We start from the raw sequence: 24,175 nt of genomic DNA, 5'->3' as shown, positions 1-24,175 counted from the left end.
CTTTAAAACTTTATAACTTTCAACCTAATTGAGATGTTGATTATTTTCTTTTTCATTTTAAGCGGGTTTTATGAAAAAATTAAAAATAGTTTTTCACAAAAAAACCCCCCCTCAAATTTGCTGTCAACTTTTTTTTGAACTTGTACTTTGAGAATGAAGATATCTTGTAAGTTTGATGCTTGCGAAACAACTTTTATAGCCAGGAGAATTCTTTTTTGTTACAAACGAATTTTCAACTTTTTCTTGAAAACAATGATAGATACGAAAAAATGTTAAGATAAAAGTTTGCACGTTAAAAAAGTTCTATGAAAAACGTTTCTTGTTCTTTTGTGATATTTTTTATAGTTTACGAACAAAATTCAAAAACTAAATTCTTAGGGGGAAAAAATTCTTCCGGCTTCATAAATGGTTCAGCCCGCAAGATGCTGCTAAGATGCCTTTATTTTATTATTAGACACTTTAAAAAAATATTTAGAAAAATAAAAAAGGCCAATTTGTCTATTTTTGAAGTAGGTATTGCAAAATAGTGTAAATTTCAATTAAACTTATTCAATTTTTATTTTTATTTGCCTATAGGCAAGATGTTTTCACATTTTTTTCAACTTAAAGCAATTAAATTTACATTTTTTCGCAATATCTACATAAAAAATAGGCAAATTGGCTAAATCCTGAGCTTACAAGACAATCTAACCATTTTTTATCGAAAGTTCTTTTTCTTCGATTAAAAAGTATACTATTAAATTTTGGATTAAGAATTCACCTTTTTGGTTAAAAATTTTATTATTTGGTTCAAAATTCAATCCTTTTGTTGAAAATTCAACAATATTGTTCAAAAGTCGTACGTCTTTGTTGAAAATTGAACTGTTGTGTTAGAAATTCAACAATTTAATTAAAAGTTTTTTCATTTTTGGCTGCAAAATTTTGATCCTGAATATTCATCTTTTTGGTTTAAAAATGAATCTGTTTCGGTTGAAAATTGAACTATTTTGCAGCAAATTCGTATTTTTGTTTCGAAAATATAAAAATCTGATAGGAAGTTTAAGCTATTTGTTTTCAAATTCATGTATTTTGTGCAAAATTCGTCTTTTTACAAAATAATTGTTATAACTGAAAATTTAACTTTTCGTTGAAAATCGATCTTTTCAGGTTCACAATTCAACTCATTGGTACAAACTTGAACTAATTTTTTAAATGTTAATTTTTTTATCAAACACTCATAATTTTATTTAAAAATTTGTCTGTTTTTTGTGAAAAATTAATTGTTTAACTGAAAATTTAACTATTTTGATGAAAACACATTCGTGGGTTAAAAATTCAACTCTGTTGTAAAAAATTGAATAATTTGTACACATTTTTTCAAATTGAAAATTAATTCTCTTGAATGAAAATTGTCTACTCCATTTATAGTTAAAAATTGATATTTTTAGTGTAAAAATTCATAATTTTAGTCAAAAAACAATTTTTTTTGCTTTTTAAAAATTAATTTTCTTTACTGAAAATTTAACTTTTGGTTGAAAATTAATATTCTCGAGTCGAATATCCAACCATTTTGTCGAAAATTCGTCTTTTTGGCTTTGAAATTTTACAAATTGATAACAATTTTTTGCTTTCTTAAATAATCATTTTTTTGTTCAAGATTCAACTAATTTGTTGAACATTCATCTTTTTGGTTTAAAAATGCATCTGTTTCTGTAGAAATTTCACATCTTTCGGCTAAAGATGCAACTGTCTGGCTAAAAAATTAATCTGTTTCGGTTGAAAATGAAACTATTTTGCAGAAAATTCATATTTCTGTTTCGAAAATTCAAGAATTTTGTTGAAATATTAATTTTATTAATTTTATTAATATTAATTTTTCGGTTGAAAATTCGTTTTTTTTTCGTTAATAATTAATTTTCTAAACTGAAAAAGTAACTTTTTTTTTAAATTCATCTTTTTGGTGCGAAAATTCACCTCTTTCTGTACCAATATCACCTTTTTTGGTTCAAAATGCAGCTGCCTGTAAAAAATTAATTTGTTTCGGTTCAAAATTTATCTGATTTGTAGAAAATTCGTATTTTCGGGTGAAAAATTCAAGATTTTGGTATAAAATTTAACTATTTGGTTAAAAATATATGTATTTTGTTAAATATGCGTATTTCTTAGTAGAAAGCCTTTTTTTATTGAAAATGCAGTGCAAATTTATATTCTGAGGCTGATAATTGACCCATTTTGTTGAAAATTGAACTTGTTAGATTCAAAATTCAACTCCTTGGTTGAAACTTGAACTACATTCTCAAATTTTACTTTTTCTGATTAATGATTCATAAATTATAGTCGAAAATTCGTTTTTTTTTTGTTGTAAAAATTAAATTTTTTAACTGAAAATTTAACAATTTTGTTGAAAATTCATATTCTTTGGTTGAAAATTCCACTTCTTTGTAGAAACTCGTCTTTTTGGCTTTAAATATCAACTATTTTGTACAAAATTTATTAAGTGTGTTCATATACAAAATAATACTCTTAAACGAAAATTATCTAGTACATTTTTAGTTAAAAATTGATATTAATTAGTTTAAAAATTAAACTATTTAGTTAAAAACTCTTAAAAACGAAAAAATATAAACAAATACAAATTTAATTCAGAATTTACTTAAAATCACATCCACTGTTCAACTTATTTACTTGAAAATTTATGTAATTTTTTGAAAACTCGTCTTTTCTGATAGAAAATTAATTTTTTCGCTGATAATTCAACTATTTGGAAGAAAAATGATTTATTTTGGTGAGAATTAATCTTTTTGGGTAGAAAATTAATTTTATACGTTGCTAATTCATCTTTTCGGTTCAATTTAGCTCTTTTTATTTAAAATGAGAATTTTTTCTCTGTTCATCGATCCACTATTATATTTTTTTGAGATAATTCATGCTTTTCTCGTTGATAATCCAAATGAAAATTAATCTATTTTAGTTAATTATTCAAGTATTTTCTTGAAAATACGTTTTTGTTTGTTAAATCGAACTGTTATTCGTTTGAAATCATAATCCTTTTTTGTTGAAATATCAACTATTACATTTTTTCGTTAAAACTTTCTTAAATATTAATTCGTTTTGTTAAAACTTTATAATTTTTTTTAAACTAATTTTCTTGACTGAAAATAAAATTTAAAAATGTTAATACTTATCACGTACACTGGATGCATATTAGAACTGTTTCTTCTGCTATCAGCAAAGCCATCGGGAGCAGGCAAAGTTAGCATTTCGTCGGGTTGAGAATCTCTTCTCAAATCTGGCATTGGACTGAGAGAGGCTAAATTAGGAGTTGGACTAGAACACAAGGAAGAATCTGTACTGCTGTGAAGTGAATGAACAGTCGCCACCAAAGGAAGATCCAATTGCGACTTCTTATCTGAAAATTAATATTTCGTCAATAATAAATTTCACTTATTTGCAAACAATTCTCATTTTTCTAGACTTCGAGTTTTGCTACATTACCGAAATTCATTAGGTTGCGTTTTCTGTTCTGTTCCTCATTAGCAAGCTCTGTGAATTCCGCGAAATTCCGAATAGCCCTTTTCAAACTATTCGCCCTGTTAAAAAAAAAACCAAAAAAAAAAAACAACAACTGTTAATCCCTTTATCTAAGATAGTATCAATAATTAGATAAAAACTAAAAGTACCTAGAAAATAAAACATCCTTGTCCATAAAATCTTTTCTTTTACGGACCCGTTTCTGATTAGTTATGTCCTTTTCTGTTTTTTCTAAAACACCTTTCTCTTGGTGATCCGGAGATGGAATGTTTTCAGATCGGAAGCTGTTAAAATCTGCCTCGTCGTCAGTATCCAGATAACTATTATCTTCATATTGAAAAACTTTAATCAACGAGTTCAACTTCTGCTGGACAATATCACATTTTTCTGCTAATTGTTGGTCCCCTGAATTGAAACTAATATCGATAACACGCGTCGTAAAATCCTTCACTGTCTCACACAATATTCTGCAAAAAATTGGCTCTTTTAATTCCAATTTCCTAACCAAATTTTAGAGGGTTGCCGCAAAACTTCATTCGAAAAATTGCCTGAATTTCCCTGACTGATGTTTCATTTTCCCTGTCCATTATTATTTAAGGAACAAGATTTTAATATTATAAAATTCTTAATATATGATATTTTCAACAGGAATAAATCAATTTTAAGTTTTAATTTATTAATTTTTAAGAATGTGACTAATGTTCTTTTGAATTAAAAAGAATTCAACAATATTTGTTTCATTAGTCTTCAAAACAATTCAAGTTAAATTCGTAAGAATTCAAATAAGTTATAAAACACAAAAAATAAACACGAAAATTCCATGATTTTAATAAAATTAGAGTAAATTTAAAGAAAATCAGAAGAATTCGATGAAATTCTTAAAAATTCATGTGAATTAAAAGCAATTCAAAAATATGAAAAAATTGTTTTAATTCAGTGAGATTGAAATAAATTTTTAAAAATTCAAGGGAATTAAAAATTATTTAATTGAATCCCTGAGAATTCAAGGTGAGTTTAAAAAACTTTAAGATGAATTAAACAAACACTAAAAAACAACAATTAAATTGAGTAGAATTGGTTGAATTTATAAAGAATTCATAAGAATGGAATAGAATTCACGAAAAATTAATAAAAATTTAGGTTGAATTGTAAATTAATTAAAAAAAAAAAGCATTTGAAAAACTATTCAAATATTTGAAAACTAACGAAGTCTATCACTGCTTGTGAATAAATTCTTTGAAATCCATTAAAATATTATAAAATCCCGCAAGTTTACATAAAATCTAATGATATTTCATGAAATCCTCGAGAATTGATTAAAACACCTTGAAACCTTCTAAGATCTCATAAAAACCATTGAAATCCTTTGAAATCAGATATCATTTGAAATCTGAAATTATTAAAATTCTTGGAAATCCCTTCACATTTTTTAAATCACTTAAAAATGCCTTCGAATCTCTTGAAATTTTTTAAACCTCTTCAAAATTCCTTGAAAGTTTCAAATATATCCAAAAATCTTTAAAAATTCTTTGGAATATTTTAAATTGTCCTAAAATATTTCGAATCCTTTAAAATATTTTGAAGTCCCTTCACAGTTTTTAGAGCACTTATTAGTACTATAAGATTTTTAAAAAACCCTAAAATTGTTCAAATCCTTTGAAATGCATTCGAAATTCTTTGTAATCTTTTAAAACACCATAAAATATTGACAATCCTTTAAAACCTTTTGAAACTTTTTAAAGTTCTTTAAAACTCTTGGAAATTTCTCAAAATAATCCAAAATCTTATAAATCCTTTGAAATATTTCTAAATACCCTAAAATCATCAACATTCTTTAAAATTGTGACACTTGAGATATTTGAAAATATTTGAAACCATACGAAATCTCTCAATTCTTGTGAATATCTTCCGAAATTCTTAAAAACCTCACGTTTAAATCCCTTTTAAATCTTTAAAAATATCCTGAAATATTTCAAATCCATTAAAATTCTTTAAAATCCCTTGAAACTTTTTAACGTTTTTTACCATTCTTTGAAATTTTAAAAAACATCTTAAAATCTGCAAAATCCTTGGGAATCCCTTCAAATGATGGAGTTCTCTTTATTTATTCAAAATTAATTTAAAACTCAGGGTAGCCCTTTTAATGTAAGAAAAAAATTCCTGGTCATTTCAATAAAATTAAAAAAATCCAACTCTAGAGTCAACATTTTTTTCTATTTGATGCGATAAAAACAGATCTGCAAATTAAAGCACTCAAAAGTGGAACTCTTGAATTTTAAGTTTTTAAAACTGAAGTTTAAAAGGTTTTTAATTCGAAAATTTTGTATATAAATTCTCGATAATTTACACATATAAAATGGAAGCCAATAAAACTTTTCAGATAAACAATTTAAAATTGAATGCAGTTGAACTGCCAAATAAAATTTTTTTAACTTTTATAAATTATAGAGTTCAAAGATTAACATTTAGTACCAAAAATATAAACCCACGTTATGATTTTCAATACTCTAAATTAGAGAATCAATAAATGAATTTAAATTTTTCAAAATTATAAAATTTAAAGCAATTGTAAGCTAGAAATATTAAAAATTGAACGATTTAATTTTTTTTATGAACTGAAAACTTTTTAAATTAAAATTTAAATTATTTTGCTTCTAAATAGTTTCAAAATCCTTAAAATGCTTAAAAATTTTATTTTAAAATCTTGAAATATTTACACGGTGTTTCTATTTAATTTTTTTTTGATTTTTAAATGTTTTTAAAATTTTCTCAGAACTTCTTAATATCTTTTTAAATGATTAGAATGTTTCATAATATTTTTTTTTCCTGAAAAATACAAAAAGTTTCCTCAAAATCTTTCACATCCATTTTTGATATTTTTGCAAATCTTTTTAAATAATTCTGAAAGTTAATTTTTCAAAATAAAGAATCATTTTCAATTTTCCTAGGAAACGTTTTTTATTCTTCTGAAGTCTTTTGAAATTCTTAAAAAGCTTCAACATTTTTTGTTCGAAATCTGCCAAATTCGATGTATATTTGATTTTAAATGAGGCCATGGCCTATTTGCATAGAAATTTTGGTACAAATAACCGGATTTTGTCGGTACACGTACACTTTGTTTAAATTATTTGAGGCCATTTCCAATTTGTAATTAATTTTGAATTTTTTCAAAAATTTAATAGAATGTTTTCAAAGAATAATAAGTGTTCAATTTCTATTTATACATAAAAATTCAACAATTTGAATTAAAAATTAAATTTTTTTATATAGAAAAATTAAAATTGTAACGTTCAAAGTTTAATTTCTTTGTTTAGTTTTTAATCTTTAATTTCCAAGTACTGATTTTAAACGAAAAGTCAAATATTTAAAAATATTGAGTAATTGTTCTTTTTCTTCATTAAAAAATTTCATATTGAATCGTTTCAGAATGGAATATTTTAGACTGAAATAATATTTAAAATTTAATAAAAGCCTTTAATTATGAATATATTATTTTGGAGCTATTTTAAAATAGAAAATAGTTTATAAAGTTTCAATCGGGCTGGATATTCTAAAATTGTGAACTGATTCCGAATCGTCTTGCAAAATCAATTATTATTCACGTTTAAAATCTTGAAGTACAATTCAATTTTACACCACACTAATTAATTCATACTCACATTTGATCAACTAGAAAGGTTTTTTATAAAAACTTTTAAATTTAAATGCTTTTAATTTTTAATTCTTTAAATCTTCATTTTTTAATTCTTGGAATTAAAATGTGCGCTTAAAAATTTTTAATTTAAAATGGAAAATTTCGAAAGTGAAAGATTTTTTTTGAATTACGCATTCCAAACCGAATGATATCATAATTGAAGAAGATAAAAATATTCAGTCAGATATTCCTAAATGTTAAGTAATTGTTATTTATCTTAATTAAAAAATTTCAAATTAAGTGCCTTAAAAATGGAATTTTGTATACTAAAATAATATTTGAAATTTAATAATAGCCTTTAATTGTTCATATATAATTTTGAAGTTACTTTTAAACTGAAAATAGTTGATAAAGTTTCAATCTGGCTGGATATTATAAAATTGTGAACTGATTCTGAATCGTCTTGAAAAATCAATTATTATTCACTTTTAAAATCTTACAGTACACTTCAATTTTACAAATAATTAATTAATTTATATTCACAGTGTATCAGCTAAAAAAGTTTTTTTTTTATAGAAAAATTTTTGAATTTAAAAGCTTATACTTTTTAATGCTTAAAATCTTCAAATTTGCATTTAAAAGTTTTTAAAATTAAAATGTGTACTTAAAAATTAAAGATCTAAACTGGAATGACATCATAATTGAAAAAGAGAACAATTTAACTAATTATTTAGAAAACGGTTAAAATGTAAGTTAGACAGAGTTTAAAAAAAAAAATGTGTAAAATTTCCGGTCAAAAAATAAATGCACTCAATTATTTCACCGATTTTCCCCGCCTTTATAAAATTCCCGGTCCAGCAAACACTGCAAATTTATTGAAATGCCATGAAACCTCTTTAAATTTCATTAAATATAAATTTCATTAAACTTTCACGATTTATTTTCAAATTCTTAAAAATTATTTAAATTTCTTGGAAATTCTTTTAAAACTGTACCACCCTGGTTTTGTTTTATTTTCGCAATTTCTTAAAAACTTACTTCGCATTAGCTATAATTACACTCTCCTGGTTGGCTTGCAGGATATTGGCAATATGTGTAATAATAATTTCCTCGTATTCTTGCACTAAAGAAGAATTCAAAGGAGAATTATCTTGGCTCATGGATGATTTTCGGCAAGGCAGAGATATGGTTCTTTCAAAAGCCATAACACTCCAACGATCCAGCATTTTTGTTCCAGCCTTTTCATATTTCTCTAAAAGTTGTGGCAAGTGTGTGTCGTCATCGCAAGATGCTCCCCATCCTAAAACTCGTGCCAGATCATTTCCTGTCCCCAAAGGCAGCACTCCAACTTGGCATTGCTTCTGCATCAGAATTTTCATTAAAAAAAAAAAAACAAACAAATAATATAAAAAAACTCGAAAGAAATTCCAAGAATTAGGAAAAGTGAACGCACAGAACCAAACCATATTCGACATCGAAAGCAATCAAAGAGAAAACGAAATCGATCCTGACTTTCGATGAAGGAACGAAAAATCAACTGAGAAAATAAACCTTCCACCAGAACTTAAAAGCGTGGGATAAAAAGATCTGCCGCATTCTTTGGCAACTTACCGCCTAGAAACATAGATAACTTTAGTGCAACTAAAGAGATGTAAAGCTCAGACATCGATTGTACCTGAAATAAAATAAAAAGAGAGACACACCATGCTGTAAAAAATCCGACAAGACTGAAATAAAAATTCGTGCACAGTCAAGCTTAATTGATTAATGATGGGTGGCCGCAAAAATTAATTTGGAAAATTCGCTGACCTTTCTCTGATTTTTCCCTGGCTAATTTTAAAATTTCCATGATCATTAATATTTAAAGACCTAAATTCTAATCTTGTATCGTTTTTAATCAAGAATCTTCTATAAATGAAATAGAACATTTTTAAATTTGAATTTATAAATTTAAAATGTATTAAGATTTTCAGAGTTAATGATGAAAATTCTAATAAATAATCAAATTAATTTAAATTTTAAAATTAAGTAAATAATTCAAATTGTGCTCAAAATATTTCATAAGAATTAAATTTTTTTAAAAAAAAGTCTGTTAATTACAGTAAAATTGAAGTGAATTTAGAGGGATTTAAAGAAAATGAGAACAATTCAATGCAATTAATAAAAACATGATAAAATCACGTGAAATTTGATCAAATCTGATATTTTCTGAAAACCTGGAAAATTTACTAACATAATTTGAGCACTTTTAAGAACCCCTAAAATCATTCAAATTCACGGAAATCTGACAAAATCTCTTGGAATCTTTTAAAATATCTTCAAACCTTACAGGTTCTGTAAAATCGTTCCATATTTTCCGAACTTATAGGAAATTCTTTAAAAGTGCATGAAAAATTTTCCAATTCTTTAAAAATTTTCAAATTCTTGGAAATCACTTGAAATTGTTTAAATTTCTTAAAAATGCCTTGGAATTTTTCAAAATACTTTCAAATATTTCAAATCGTTTGAGATCCCTTCAAATTATTGAAATAAATTAAAAATTCCATGGAATCTTTTTAAATTTCCTCAAATATTTAAAATCTTAAAATCCGTTGAAACTTTTTAAAGCTCTTAAAAATGCTTTGGAATCTTAAAATATCCAAAAACGTTAGGCTATATCTTGAAATATTAAAAATATTTCAATCCATTAAATAATTAAAATATTATAAAACCCTGTGAAATTGCATGAAATCTGATATTTTCTGTAATCCTGGAAAATTTTTTGAAATACTTTGAAAAAATAAAAAATCTCTTCGAATTGTTAAAACCAATTAGAAAAAACCCTCGATTCTTGGAAATCCAGTAAAATATCATAAAATCTCATGAAATTACATGAAATCTATTATTTCCTGAAATCCTGGATAATTGATTAAAATATTTTGAGATCTCTTCAAATCCCTTAAAAGCATTAATATTTTTGGAAAATTCCTTTAAAATTTTCAAATCTTTAGAAAATGTCTTACAATTTTTTGAAGTACCCTAAAATATTCCAAATCCTTTGAAATATCTACAAATTATTAAAATCTTTCGAAATCCATTGGAACTTTTTAAGGCTCTTAAAAATCCTTTGAAAGTTTATAAAATACTTTTAAACCTTTAAACTATTTTGTAATGCCTATTATTTAAATTGTTTGAAACTCTTTTAAATTTTCTTAAACTTTTAAAAATTCCTTGAACACTCAAAATCCTTTGAAATCCCTTGAAGCTATTGAAATCAAGTGAAAATTCCTTAAAATCTTTTATAATATTCAAAGATTTTTAAAACCTTTGGTAATGCCTTTAAATATTTGAAAATCCTATCTTTTAAAGTCCCACAAAATCATTGAAATATACGGAAACATGATAAAATTGTTTAAAATAGGAATCCTAAAATATTTCGAATTCTTTGAAATTTTTTGAAACTTTTTAAAGATTCTTAAAATTACTTAGAATTTTGTTTAATATCCTTAAATACTTAAAATTACTTGGGATCCTATTAAATTCCACGAAATATTTCAAACTTTTGAAATCGTTTGCAATTCCTTCAAACTTTTTAATCTATTAAAAATTTCTTGGGATTTTTTAAAACACACAAAAATATTTCAAATCCTTTGGAATCTTTTGAATCTCTTGAAACTTTTTAAAGACCTTGAAAATTCCTTGGAAGTTTTAATAATATCTTCAAATCTTTAAAATGTATTCAAAAATTCTTGGATTCTTCCAAAATACCCTGAAATATTGAAATTCTTGGATTCTTCCAAAATACCCTGAAATATTGAAATATTTCAGGGTATTTTGGAAGAATCCAAGAATTTTTGAATACATTTTAAAGATTTGAAGATATTATTAAAACTTCCAAGGAATTTTCAAGGTCTTTAAAAAGTTGCAAGAGATTCAAAAGATTCCAAAGGATTTGAAATATTTTTGTGTGTTTTAAAAAATCCCAAGAAATTTTTAATAGATTAAAAAGTTTGAAGGGATTGCAAACGATTTCAAAAGTTTGAAATATTTCGTGGAATTTAATAGGATCCCAAGTAATTTTAAGTATTTAAGGATATTAAAAAAAATTCTAAGTAATTTTAAGAATCTTTAAAAAGTTTCAAAAAATTTCAAAGAATTCGAAATATTTTAGGATTCCTATTTTATATTTTTATATAATATCGTAAAATTGTTGGAATCTCTACTAATTTTTAAAATCGATTAAAATATCTTAAAAAATTTCAAAAGAATTCAAGAAAATTCAGAAATAGGTATATAGACCTGAATTCAATAGTCACTTTATCTGAAAAAGCACTAAAAGTCCCTGACTTTAACCTGATTTCCAGGTTTTCCCTGACCAGCGGCCACCCTCTTAATATCAAGACAGAGAAGAAGATTGAAAATAAAAAAACTCTGAGGAGAAATCTGGTGAGAAAGTGATCAGAAAGATCGAAGACTGTTGAAAGAAAACGAAAATTTTGTGACAAGTAGTTAGTTCGAAGAAATAAATGAAAAGTCAAAAAGAAGGAAAAATAGAAAATGAAAAAACGCAGTCAGGAGTGAAGCAGAAAAACGAGATTGGATTCCTGAAATTACTCACGTGCATTCCTAACCGATCAATCTCTGAAAGAACCCAACCGACTGACCCATCTCCACTGCATACCAAAATCCGGAATGGGTCGAAATGTCGAAAAAGTCTCAGCCTGTTTACAATTTATAAATAGAAATCTTTTTCCTTGTTTTTCTTTTAATTAACAATGAATAATTTATTAACAATTTAGACACAATGAGGTGAAATATTATTTGTTAACAGGGTTGATACGTAAATGTGGTTTTATACTTCCATGATTTTTTCAAGTTGTCTATTTTAAAAAATGTCCATGTCAACTTTTTTTCTAATCCTGTAAATTCTATTCAATACGAATTTTATTTAATTTCATAATTTTAATTTAAAACACCTTTCAGTACTCTGTACCATTTATTCAAATATCAGAAATAGATCTATCTTAAAGAATTGCTATTATTACAAGTCCTTTAATTTTGAATGTTTTTTTAAGTTCAATTTTTAAGATTTATATTTTAAATATGTATAAATAAAATTTTAAAAATTTTAACGATTTTTCATTTCAATTAAAAAATTTTTCAATTAAAAACTGTTTTTAATTTTGAAGAAGTATGAATAAAAAATTTCTGAAATTTAGGTAAATTTGGTGAATTTGGAAATTAAAAGTCACGTTGTCCGTTGTAAAACTCAAATTAAAGAAATTTTGAATATCAAACATGAAAATTACAGAATTTTTAAATAAAAAACTTAAAAATTGCATAATTTTCATATGTAAATTGTCAAAACTAAAAACACTTCAATTTTAAAGAATTTCAATTTAGAGATCTAAAATTTTGTAAACCTAAAATTAAAAAAGCAGTAATTTTAATGATATATAAAAACAAATTCCTAAATTTGAAGGATTTTGAAGACCAAATGTCAAATTTGTAATTCGAAACTAGAGACATTTCGAACGAAAATCATCACAATTTCTTTACATTAAAATATAAAAATTTTCAATTTCAATGATATTCAATTTTTAATTCTTCAATTTCAAAGATTTACAATTAAAAACTCTTGAATTTTAAAGGCGTATAAATAGAAATTCCTAAATTTGGACAAAATTGGTGATTTTGGAAATGAAAAGTCAAGTATTTAATTCCGAATCTTAAACTGAAGAAATTTCGAATAAAATTTATCAAAATGACCGAATTTTTCATTATAAAACGTAAAATTTGCATAATTTTTATTTGTAAATTTTCAAAATTAAAAACTCTTTAATTTTTAAGTTTTACAATTTCGAAAATTCGCAACTGAATATTCATCCATTGGAATGATTTTCAATTTAAAATTCTTCAATTTTTAAGACGTATAAATAAAATGCCTGAAATTGTAATGATTTTCAGGATTTCAAATATCAAAAGTTCTCAGTTCAAAATCTTCCAAATTGACGAAATTTTAAACTCATCAAAATTACAGAAATTTAAATGAAAAACCCTAAAACTTGCGGAATTTTGCATAATTTTGCATTGATTAATAATTGCAAAAGAAATTATTGATCAATTAGTTTGCAGCTAGTAAAATGTGTTGATATTGAACACAACTAACTAGACTTATTAAAATTTTGACCTGGATTTTACTTTAAGACGACCTGTAAATCAGGAAACACCATTTATATTTTTTAAAGTCTTGGAAAACTTTGAAAAATTATGGAATTGTCTAAAATCCAATAATTATTGAAAAGTTCTTCACATTCTCTAGTGAAAATATTTTTAATGAATTTTTATGAAAACTTTTATGAATTTCTGTAAAAATTTCTAAAAATATATAAGAATTTTTAATGCAATCTCTTGATTTTTCAATTATACTTTGTAGAAATTCATAACTTCATACAAAAACCTATTAAAAATTATTAAAAACTGAATCTTGATTTTGGAATCGTAGATTTTTCTATTTTCATTTCCTTAAAAAATATCATTTCGTCATTATTTTTGTTCTAGAAATTCGTAATTTTCTATAAAATATTTCTTTTGTTTTCGTAGAGAATTGTATTGATTCATAATTATTTGCATAAATTTGGAATTTTTTAATAAAAAGTATGAGAAATTAAGGATAGATTTTGTAAGTAATAAATGTTGGTTATGTATAGTTATTCAATAATATTGATTGTTTAAACATTCCTTCACTGTTCTACGGTTGTCGGAACTTAAAAAAAAACTTGTTAAAATTTTCTAGTAGATTAAATATTATTATTCCAATAGACCACTCACATAAAATATTAATTGAAATGTTTTTTTTAAACTCAAAACTGAAAGAATTCTGGTTTCTTGATCCAGCGCTCACTTAACACAGGGTGTCTACTCAAATCCTGGAAAAAACTGTTTGACAATTCAAGATTTTTCCCAAGGATAATTTTTTAGTAAAGAACCATTTGAATATTTCGTATTTTTAAATATATTAATTATATTACAAGATATTCTTAGATATATTATCAACCATCGATTAATTAAATAATACTAAAAACATAATTAATCATTCATTGAATTTGTTCCTGAAGTTCATGAATTTGAATAATAATTCAAATACATTTTTTTTCAGCTTCTTATACTTCAAATTCAGTGCATATTTAGGAAAAATTAATGTGTACATTATATTAAATTTGATTTATTCCACTGCAAATTCCTAACTTTTTAATATAAAATATTTCAATTTCAACAAGATTGATAAATTTTTCACAATATAGTTGAAGTTTCAACCAAAAAGAGTAGTTTTTCAACGAAATACATGAATTCTAAAGTAAACAGTTTAATTTACAACTAAAAAAAGAAGAATTCTCAAACAAATAGTTGAATTTTGGACTAAAAAAGATCAGTTTTAAACCAAAAAAGTATCAGTTATATTTTTAGTTGAAAACCCCAATTTTCCACACAAAAAACAAACCAATTTTCGACCAAAGTGATGAATTTTCAACTAAAAGCATCAATATTAAACTGAGATAGATACATTTAAAATTCAAAAGATAAATTTCTAACAAAAGAGTTTAATTTTCAACCAAGTAGTTTTATTTTCAAACAAAAATATTAGTTTCAAACTAAGATGATGGATGTTTAACTGGAATGCTTTAATTTTCAACTAAAAAGATGAATTTTCAAAAAAGAATGTTAATTTTATACCAAATACATACATTCTCAACTAAGCAGTTGAGTTTTGAACTAAAAAGTTTAGTTTTCAACAAAAAATGGAGTAGTTCAATTTTCAACTAAAATTATGAATCTTCAACTGGAATAGTTCAATTTTAATCTAAAAAGATGAAATTGCAAGTAACATTAAGAATCTCTAACTAGAATAATTGAATTTTTAACTAAAAATATGAATTTTTAACCAAGAACATTAAATTTCTACCAAAAAGACGAATTTTCAACTAAAAAACACAATTTTTCAACAAAAAATTGAATAGTTAAATTTTTGGAAAAAAAATTAACGTAAAATCGAAGAGATGAAGTTTTAACTAAAGGGATAGAATGTTCAACTGAAATAGTTATATGTTTAATTTGAAAAAATCAAATTTCAAAAGAAAAAAAAAATATTTCAACAAAATAGTGAAAGTTTCAACTGGAATAATTCAATTTTCAGTACGAAAAAAAGAATTTTTAGCCGCAAAAAAAAATAATTTGGAACAATATAGCTCATTTTTTTAATTAAAGGGATGAATTTTCAATTAAAATGATGAATATTAAACAAAAAACCAAACAATAAAGATGACTTTTGAAAATGAGTTGAACTTTCAGCTATGAAAGGTTCCTCTGAAAAGAGAAAAAAAATTGCAAATAAACTGTTAAATTTTCAAGCAAAAGGATGAATTTCTAATCAAGAAGATTAATTTGCAATCAAAAAGAGCGCATTTTCAACAAAATATATGAATTTTCAATCAGATACTTAAATTTTTAACTGAAAACGATCCATTTTCAACCAAAATAGAAATTAAATTTCAAGTTAAAAAATGAATTTTAAACCAAAAAAGCGAACTATCAACAAAACGATTAAATACAATAATATAAAGCTACTTTTAAACATGAAGAATCATTGTTATTCAATTTTATATTACAATTAAACCAAAATTAAGCACGCACTCAATACATAAATAAAAATAATTTACATGAATTTTTACGAAAACTTTTATGCATTTCTGTAAAAAATTTCTAAACACATCTAAGAATTTTTAATGGGATTTCCTGATTTTTCAATTAAACTTTGTAGAAATTTGTCGCAAAAACTTAGTGAAAATGATTAAAAACTGAATCTTCATTTTAGAATTGTAGATTTTGTAGAGAATTGTATTGATTCATAATTATTTGCAGAAATTTGTAATTTCTTAAGAAAAAATATGAGAAACCATAGATAGCATTTGTAAATCATAATTTTTTCTTACGTAAACACTTGCATACACTAATATAAAGCTACTAATAAAAATTAAGAATAATTGTTATTCAATTTTGTATTCCATATATAAAAAAAATTAGCACGCTCTGAAAAAAATTCCGACTTAAAAAAAATGTCCTGAAATGCGCTGGTGTCTCAGACACATAAAAATTATCTAACAATTCCAGGTTTTCCAGGTAGGGTAGACACCCTGTAATAAGTAAAAAAAAATCGACATATAGTATTATAAGAATGAGAAATTACCCCGGACCAGGACCTCCTTGGATGAGATCGAAAACTTGGGCAGGATTCAGCAACTGTTTGAACCTCCTGAGGAATTTAATGCCCTGATTGTCACCAGATTTGCTGTTAACGAATACCAAAAGTGGACTGCATCCTATTGGCCTTACCGCTTCCCAGGCTTCGTCGCTACCTGGTTCGTAAACAAATATGCCCTCTACTTAAATTTACGATAGTTGGTAATCAGATATGGGAAAAAGGAAGTGAGGGGAATACTCTGTATTCTATTTAATGAGAGTTACCTATGCTATGCAATGCAGTGGGAGGCACCACACTAAGTTTTCCTGGTCCTAAGGGACATCTATCAGACATGGCAGGTCTACATGCTGTGTGGACAGTGGCTCTACACCATAAACATCTCCAGTCTTGCAGTCTAAACAAAACGGGGAATTTAAATCAAAATCTAAACCTAAACTCAGTGTGTAACTAAAAAATTAATTACAGACCGAGATTCTCTTAAATGAGGAAAAATAGTGTGATTTATAAAAAAAAAGAGAATTAAAGGGGAGAAAATTCTTCTTAATTAAATTAATTTAGATAATGAATTTAATCCTTCATCAAACTCTTTAAATGCTTTAAGATTTCAAGTCGAAATTTATTCAGGGTGTCGATTTGGCAGACGATTTCAAATTTTCCGGTCAACTAAAAGTAACATATTCATACTTGTCGCTAAACCCAAACATTTATTTTAATTCATGGCGTTCATTTAGAGTTCTTAAATTCCCGAGAATTTAAAAGAATTTATGATCGTTAACATTTTTTTTTTGTTCGGGTTATATCAACGGTTAAATGTAAATTATTTTCTAGCTCAGACATACTCCCGGAAAATTTAGACGCGTGACATTTTTAAAATTCTCTGATTATTCATCTGATTTTTCATTTAAAATCATTAATACTCAAATACCAGCATTTTGATCTTATGATATTTTTACCACAGAATATTTTATGAGTGGAACAAAACAGTGTTTCATGTACAAATTTAAAATTTTCAAATGTCTTAAATTATTTTAAACAAAAAAAAGTGTTTTCTACTTTAAAAGATTACTCTTTAATAAAATACTGTAATTTTCAACAAAATAATTAAATTTTTAACATAATAGTTGAATATTCAACCTAAAAAGACAAATTGCCAACGAAAATGTGTTATAGTTTATATTTTAATAAAAAAGAATAAAATTTATGCAACAAAAAAAAAGAATTTTAAAACCCAAAAGACGAAGTTCCAACAGATAAATATTTTTTAGTAAAAAAAAATGAAAGTTTATCTAAATTATTGAATCTTCAAACCACAAGACAAATTTTTTTAACAAAAATTCAATTTTCAAACAAAAAATATGACTTTTCAACAAAAAATTGATTTATCACAAAACTGATGCATCTTTACGCAAAAAAAGGAAATTTAAAACTAAAAAATTATTTTCTATAACAAAAAAAAAACGCAAATTTTTAACTAAAAAATATCAATTTAAAAGAAACGGAAAAGTTACATTTTCCGTTTAAATATGAATTCTAAACCAAAAAAAAAAAGAAATATTTTCCACTAAACAGTTAAATTTTCAACCAGGCATAAGCCATAAATAAAGAAAAATTTCACTATGTAGTTTAACTTTGACCCAAGTAGTTTAATTTTCAACAAGATAATTGAACTTTAAACCAACGAGATAACTTTTCAACTTAAAACATAAATCTTTAACAAAAAAAAAATGGATTTTTTAACAAAGCGATTCAACCAAATGTTTTAAACAAATTAATTATCAAGCAAAGAAGAACGATTTGCAATTTTTCATTTTTATCAAAGAATGTGAAATTTATCTTAAGGCAGAAGAATTTTTTATTACAAAAAAAAATTGAATTTTCAGTCCAAAAAGACGAATTTTTTTAACATTTTGTTGTAACAGTTGCATTTCCATCAAAAAAATATTTAATTTCTGCTAAAACAGGTCAACTTTAAAATAAAAAAGACAAACTTAAAAAAAGAGTGGAATTTTCAAACGAAAAGTTAACGAATCATTTAACACAACAGAGAAAAAATTACAAAATAAATTAATTTTCAAACAAATACTTAAATTTTCCACTAGAAAATATCAGTTTCCAACAAAAAATGTAATAGTTAAATTTTTAATTGAAAACATTAATTTTGAACAAAAAAAACGCATTTTCAAGAAAATAATTCAATTTTCAACCAAACTGATAAATTTTCAATTAAAATGATGAATCTTCAACTGGAATAGTTGAATTTTAAACCAAAAATATTAATTTTCAACTAATATTAATTTTCAATCAAAACTAAAATAATTAAATTTTGAATTCCTAAAACTAATGTTCAGCCAAGTAGAAGAACTTTCTGTTAAAAATATGGAATATTCAATTGGAATAAGTTAAATTTTTGGTTAAAAAATTACTCTCCACAAGAAAAAACTAACTTTCATTAATGAAAAACTAACTTTAAAAAATAGTTATACTTTCAAACAACGTGATGGATTTTCAACTAAAATTGTAAATCTTTAATTGGAATAGTTGAATTTTAAACAAAAAAGATTAATATTCAACTAATACAATAAATCTTCAACTGAAATAGTTACATTTTGAACAACAAAACATTAAGTTTGACTAAAAAAGATAAATTGTCAATCAAAATTGAAATCATCAAAATTTATGTTGCAAAAACTAATGTTCCACTAATCGGCAGAATTTTCAAACAAAAAGATTAATTTCTACCAAAAAATATGTATTTCCAACTAAAAAAGATCATTTTTCAACCAAAAATTGAATAATTAAATTTTTAGCAGAAAAAAATTAATGTTCAACCAAAGAGATTAATTTTAATCTAAAATCATGGAATATAAAACTAGAATAATAATTAAATTTTTTGTTTGAAAGCAAAATAATTTTCAACCAAAAAATAAACAAATTTTCAACAAAATAATTACATTTTCGTCAAAAAACTCTTTTTTATCCAAAGAAAAAACAAGTTTTCAATCGAATAGCTCATTTTTCAACCAAAAAACTGAATTTCTAATTAAAATGATAAATATTTAACTGTGAAACTTGAACTTTTAACTCTAACAAAAATCGATTTTCAACAAAATATGTGGATTTTCAACAAAGTTGTTGAATTTCGAAAAAGGAAACATAATTTTTTAACCAAAAATGGACATTTATATTTTCAGCTGAAGGAATTAATTTTCAACTGTAAAGATTAACTTTCTACAAATGGCAAATTTATCAAAAAGTGCATAAAATTTCAAACAACTAGTTTAATTTCTAAATAAAAATTTTTGTTTGGAAATTGAATTCTCTGTCATTTTCCGGGATTTTCCCGATCAATAAAATTCCCGGGCACTTCTCGGTTTCCCGGCCAAGTGGCCACCCTGATATCGAATTTTGAACAAAATTCTTGAATTTTCAACTTAAAAACATGCATTTTTAACAAAAGAGTTGAATTATGAATCTAAAAAAGCGAATATTATAGAAAATGAGTGTTTTTGAAACACGAAAAAAAGAATTTACAACGAAAATTTGCATTTTTAATCAAAAGGGATGTCATTTCTACCAAAACAGATGATTTTTCAAACCAAAAAGAGAATTTTTAATAAGAGTTTCATTTTCGACGAAAATTGTCGAAATTTTTACTGAAAAATCCAAATTAGCAACAAATACACAAATTTTTAAATAAATACTTTAATTATTATTCAAATAGTTGAATTTTGATTTAAAAAATTGATTTTCAATGAAAAAAAACTCGAAAAGAAAAAAATTCATTTCTATTTTCAGCCAAGGAGATGACTTTTTAACTAAAACGTTCAATCTTTAACAAAAAAATCAATTTTGAACAATGTAGTTCGATTTTAAACCAAAGACATAGTTTATTTTTCAAGCAGAAAGGACGAATTTTCAACTAATTGAATCTGTAACCAAGACAGACTAATTTAAAACCAAATAGTAGTAATTTTAACCAGAAAAGACTAAACTAATACCAAAATAGATACACTTTAAAAAAAAAATGAATTAAAAAAAAATTTGTAAGAGAATAATTATTTTTCAACCAGAGACGAATCTTAATTACATTATTAACAAAAGAAATGAATTTTCAACTAAGATTATGAATCTTCAACTGAAAAAGACGAATTTTCTAAAAACTAGTTTAATTCTTACGTTAACTAAAAAAATTAATCAACTTAACAGTTGCATTTTTAACCAGAATCGATGAATTTTCAACAGAAGAGTTGAATTTTCGATTAAGAATTGTTTTAAACCAAATTTTGAAATAAAAAATACGACTTTGCCAGAAAACAGTTGAATTGTTAACAAAAAAATTAATTTTCTAACAACTAGTTGAATTTTCCACCAAAATTGTGGAATTTTAACCAAAAGGATGAAAATTTCAATCAAATTAGATAAACTTTTTAAACCAAATAGTTTAATTTTCAACAAAAAAGATGTATTTAAAAAAAAAATTAAAATAAAAAATGTCAACAAAATAGTGAAATTTTGCACCCATGAGATTTATGTTTAACCAAGCATTTTCAACCAAAATCGATGAATTTTTAAACCAAAAAGACCAATTTTCAACAGAAGAGTTCAATTTTTTAATTTAACATGAAGACATATTATCAACAAAATACATGAATTTTAAAACAAAAAGTTAAGTTTTCAGTTAAATTAATTAAAATTTTATCTATAAAAAAATAGCGAAAAATCAGTTTCATTTTTAACCACTTGCATTTTTAAATAAAATTAAAAATCAACCAAAGCAGATGAATTAAAAGAAAGGTTTAATTTTCAACTAAAATGATTAATTACCTACCACAAAGACGAATTTTTAACAAAATGCATTGATTTTCAATAAAATAGACGAGTTTCAAACAAGAAAAAGATCAATTTTTACCCAAAAGTTGAAAAGTTAAATTTTTAGTTAAAAACATTTATTCTCAATAAAAAAAATTCGAATTTCAAACGAAATAGTTGAATACTGCACTACAACAGATTAGCTTTCAATCAAACATTTGCATTTTTAATAACAACAAAAAATCAAATTTATACTAAAAGCAAAGACTTTTAAACCAATTTTCAATTTTGAAACAAAAAGATGTTTTTTAATTTTGATTAGTTGATCAGCAAAAAAAGATGATTTTTTAACAACATAGTTCATCTTCCAACCAAATATTAAAATTTTCAACCACACACAACGAAGTTTAAACAAAATAGTTAGATTCCCGACCAAACAAGTGTAATTTTCAACTACAAAGTTGAATTCTTAATCCAAAAGATGACATTTTTACCAAAATATATGAATTTTTAACTAAATTTCAATTTTCAAGTAAAGAGATGAATTTTCAAATATTTCACATAAAAAAAAAGAATTTTCGATTTAACAAAAAATTAATAATTTTCTATAAGTGACGAATGCTCAAAAATACAGTGAAATATGCGACCATGAAAGATGACTTTTTAACAAAAATAGTTGAAGTTTCAAGAGAATAGTTAAAGTTTCCAGAAAGTAATTGAAGTTTCAAACAAAAAGTAAAAATTTGAACCAAAAGAGATGAATTATAAACTGAAAATAGTTGGATTTTCTTACTGGCTTCTATTCATATATTTTGTATTTGAGGGAAAAAGATGAATTTATGAAAAAGGGGAAAATATAGGAATAGGAGAAAGAACGTGAAGTCTAAAAATAATCAATGAAATACAATTAAAATTAAATTAATTAAATTCGACTTACCTTAAAACTGAACCACACGTTTTGTCACATATGGTACATTTCGAGGATACTGGCAAGTTACCTTCCATCCACTGATGGGGCATCGAAATAATCTGTAAGAAATAAAAACTTTAGACAATATTTTCAATATTGAATTTTAGACCTCGGACTCGCTTCAGAGATAAAAAAAGTGTCAATTTAAAGCTTTATTTTGTAAAACCAGTTTTCTAACATAATATTTTAAGCAATGAAAAATGTTGTAAAGTCATACTTTTTTTAACTACATAATTGATCGTTGGTTGAATGTGCTACTTTTTTAAAAACATTTTTGAAAAGTCATTTCTTTCTGTAGAAATTTTCACTATTTTGGTTAAAAAATAATCTCTTTTAGTTGAGGATTTAAGTATTTTGTTAAAAATCCGTTTTTATGGTTAAATCCAACTGTTTCTTTATTTTTTATTATTATACATATACATTTCTCGTTAAAAATTCATATTTTTAGGTTGAAAAATGAAAATTCAACTGCTTGGATGAATCCTGAACTAATTTTTTAAAAGAGATATTTTGTGGTTGAAGATTCATAATTTTAGTTGGAAATTCATTTTTTGGGGGTTGAAAATTTCACATTTTTATAGAAAATTCTATTTTTTGTTGAAAATGTAACTTTTTTTGTTGAAATATTAACTATTACATTCTTTGTTAATAATTCAACTTTTTAGGTTGAAAATTGAAGTCCTTGGTTAAAAGTTGAATTAGTTTCTTAAAAGTTAATTTTTTTGTTGGACATTCATATTTTTAGTTGAAAATTCGTTTATTTATTTTTTAGCAATTTTTAAAATATTAAAATTTAAGTATTTTCTTGAAAATTTCACTGATTGTTCGTAAATAATCTTTTTTGTTGTTAATTCATATTCTCGGGTACAAATTATTTACTTGAGCATTTATTTAATTTGTTGAAAATTTATATTTTCTGGTAGAAAATTATTCTTCTGTACTGCAAATTCATCTTAGTGTATGAAAATTTAACTATTCGGCTAAAAATGGAAATGTTTGGTTGACAATTAGTCTGTTTTGATTGATGTTTCAACTATTTTGATGGCAATTCGTTCTTTTTGGTTTTTTATTTAACACGAAAATATTTTCTTGGTTCAAAATACAAAATAATATAATAAGATTTTACCCCTTCCTACGAAATATTCTAACGTGTTCTTAACTACGTTCATTCTAAACAGCTTTTAACACAACAGAGAAAAAAATGGCAAAATAAATAAATTTTCAAAATAAAATTATGAATCTTCAACTAGAATAGTGGAATTTTAGACCAAACAGATGAATTTTCAACTAAATTATGAATGTTTAACAACAAATACTTATATTTTTAATCTTAAAGGTGAATTTTCAAACAATGAGATTAATTTTGAAACTGAAAGAATAATTTTCAAACAAAAAGATTAATTTTCTACCAAAAAATACAAGTGTTCAACGAAATACATTCATCTTAACTGATGAATTTTTAACTAAAATTATGAATCCTTAACTGGAATATTTGAATTGAAAAAAAGAGTTTTCAACTGAAACGATGAACCTTCAACTGAAATAGTTGAACTTTCAACAAAAACAAAATAGACTAAAAAAGATAAATTGTCACAAAAAATCTAAAGGATTACGTTTTCAGTCAAGAAAATAAATGTTTAACTAAAAGAGACGAATTTTCAACCGAAAAAGAATATTTTTAAACCAAAAATTTAATTATTAAATTTTCAGACATGAAATGAAAGTTTAAAGTAAAAAATTAATTTTTAATTAAAATTATGCAGTATTCAAAATGGAACGGTTAAATTTTCAGTTGAAAAAATTAATTTTCAGTGAAAAATGATACATTTTTATCTAAAATTATGAACCTTCAAGTGGAACAGTTGGATTTTATGCCTAACAAAAAGATACATCTTTAGCCAATAAGATTTATTTTCTTGATTTCAAATCGTAGATTTCAAATTCTTTATGTCTTACGGTCCAATCGTAAATCGAAAAAATAAATATGAGTCAAAAAAACATGTTCTTCGAAACT

The 24,175-nt window shown here is 24.4% G+C and overlaps 1 protein-coding gene across 5 annotated transcripts in view; it reads right to left on the bottom strand.

Annotated features, from left to right (window-relative positions):
- The window catches only part of LOC117168299 (diacylglycerol kinase eta), a 71,246-nt gene that overhangs the window by 37,438 nt on the left and 9,633 nt on the right, over window positions 1–24,175 (bottom strand). For 2 of the 5 annotated variants that reach the window (XM_033353838.1, XM_033353842.1), the window contains exons 4-11: window positions 22,129–22,220; window positions 16,646–16,776; window positions 16,368–16,560; window positions 11,742–11,844; window positions 8,183–8,505; window positions 3,660–3,977; window positions 3,475–3,569; window positions 3,172–3,388 (exon numbers count right to left, since the gene is read on the bottom strand). In XM_033353838.1, coding sequence (XP_033209729.1) covers window positions 3,172–3,388; window positions 3,475–3,569; window positions 3,660–3,977; window positions 8,183–8,505; window positions 11,742–11,844; window positions 16,368–16,560; window positions 16,646–16,776; window positions 22,129–22,220 — 1,472 coding nt within the window. Of the gene's footprint in view, window positions 1–3,171; window positions 3,389–3,474; window positions 3,570–3,659; window positions 3,978–8,182; window positions 8,506–8,755; window positions 8,759–11,741; window positions 11,845–16,367; window positions 16,561–16,645; window positions 16,777–22,128; window positions 22,221–24,175 lie in introns of all 5 variants that reach the window. The other 3 variants (XM_033353840.1, XM_033353841.1, XM_033353839.1) reach the window with 2 other exon arrangements.

The sequence above is a fragment of the Belonocnema kinseyi genome, chromosome 2 (assembly GCF_010883055.1).
Source record: "Belonocnema kinseyi isolate 2016_QV_RU_SX_M_011 chromosome 2, B_treatae_v1, whole genome shotgun sequence".
Classification (NCBI taxonomy): Eukaryota; Metazoa; Arthropoda; class Insecta; order Hymenoptera; family Cynipidae; genus Belonocnema; species Belonocnema kinseyi.
Note: the sequence above shows the minus strand (reverse complement) of the source record. Positions and strands in the feature narration are given on the sequence as shown.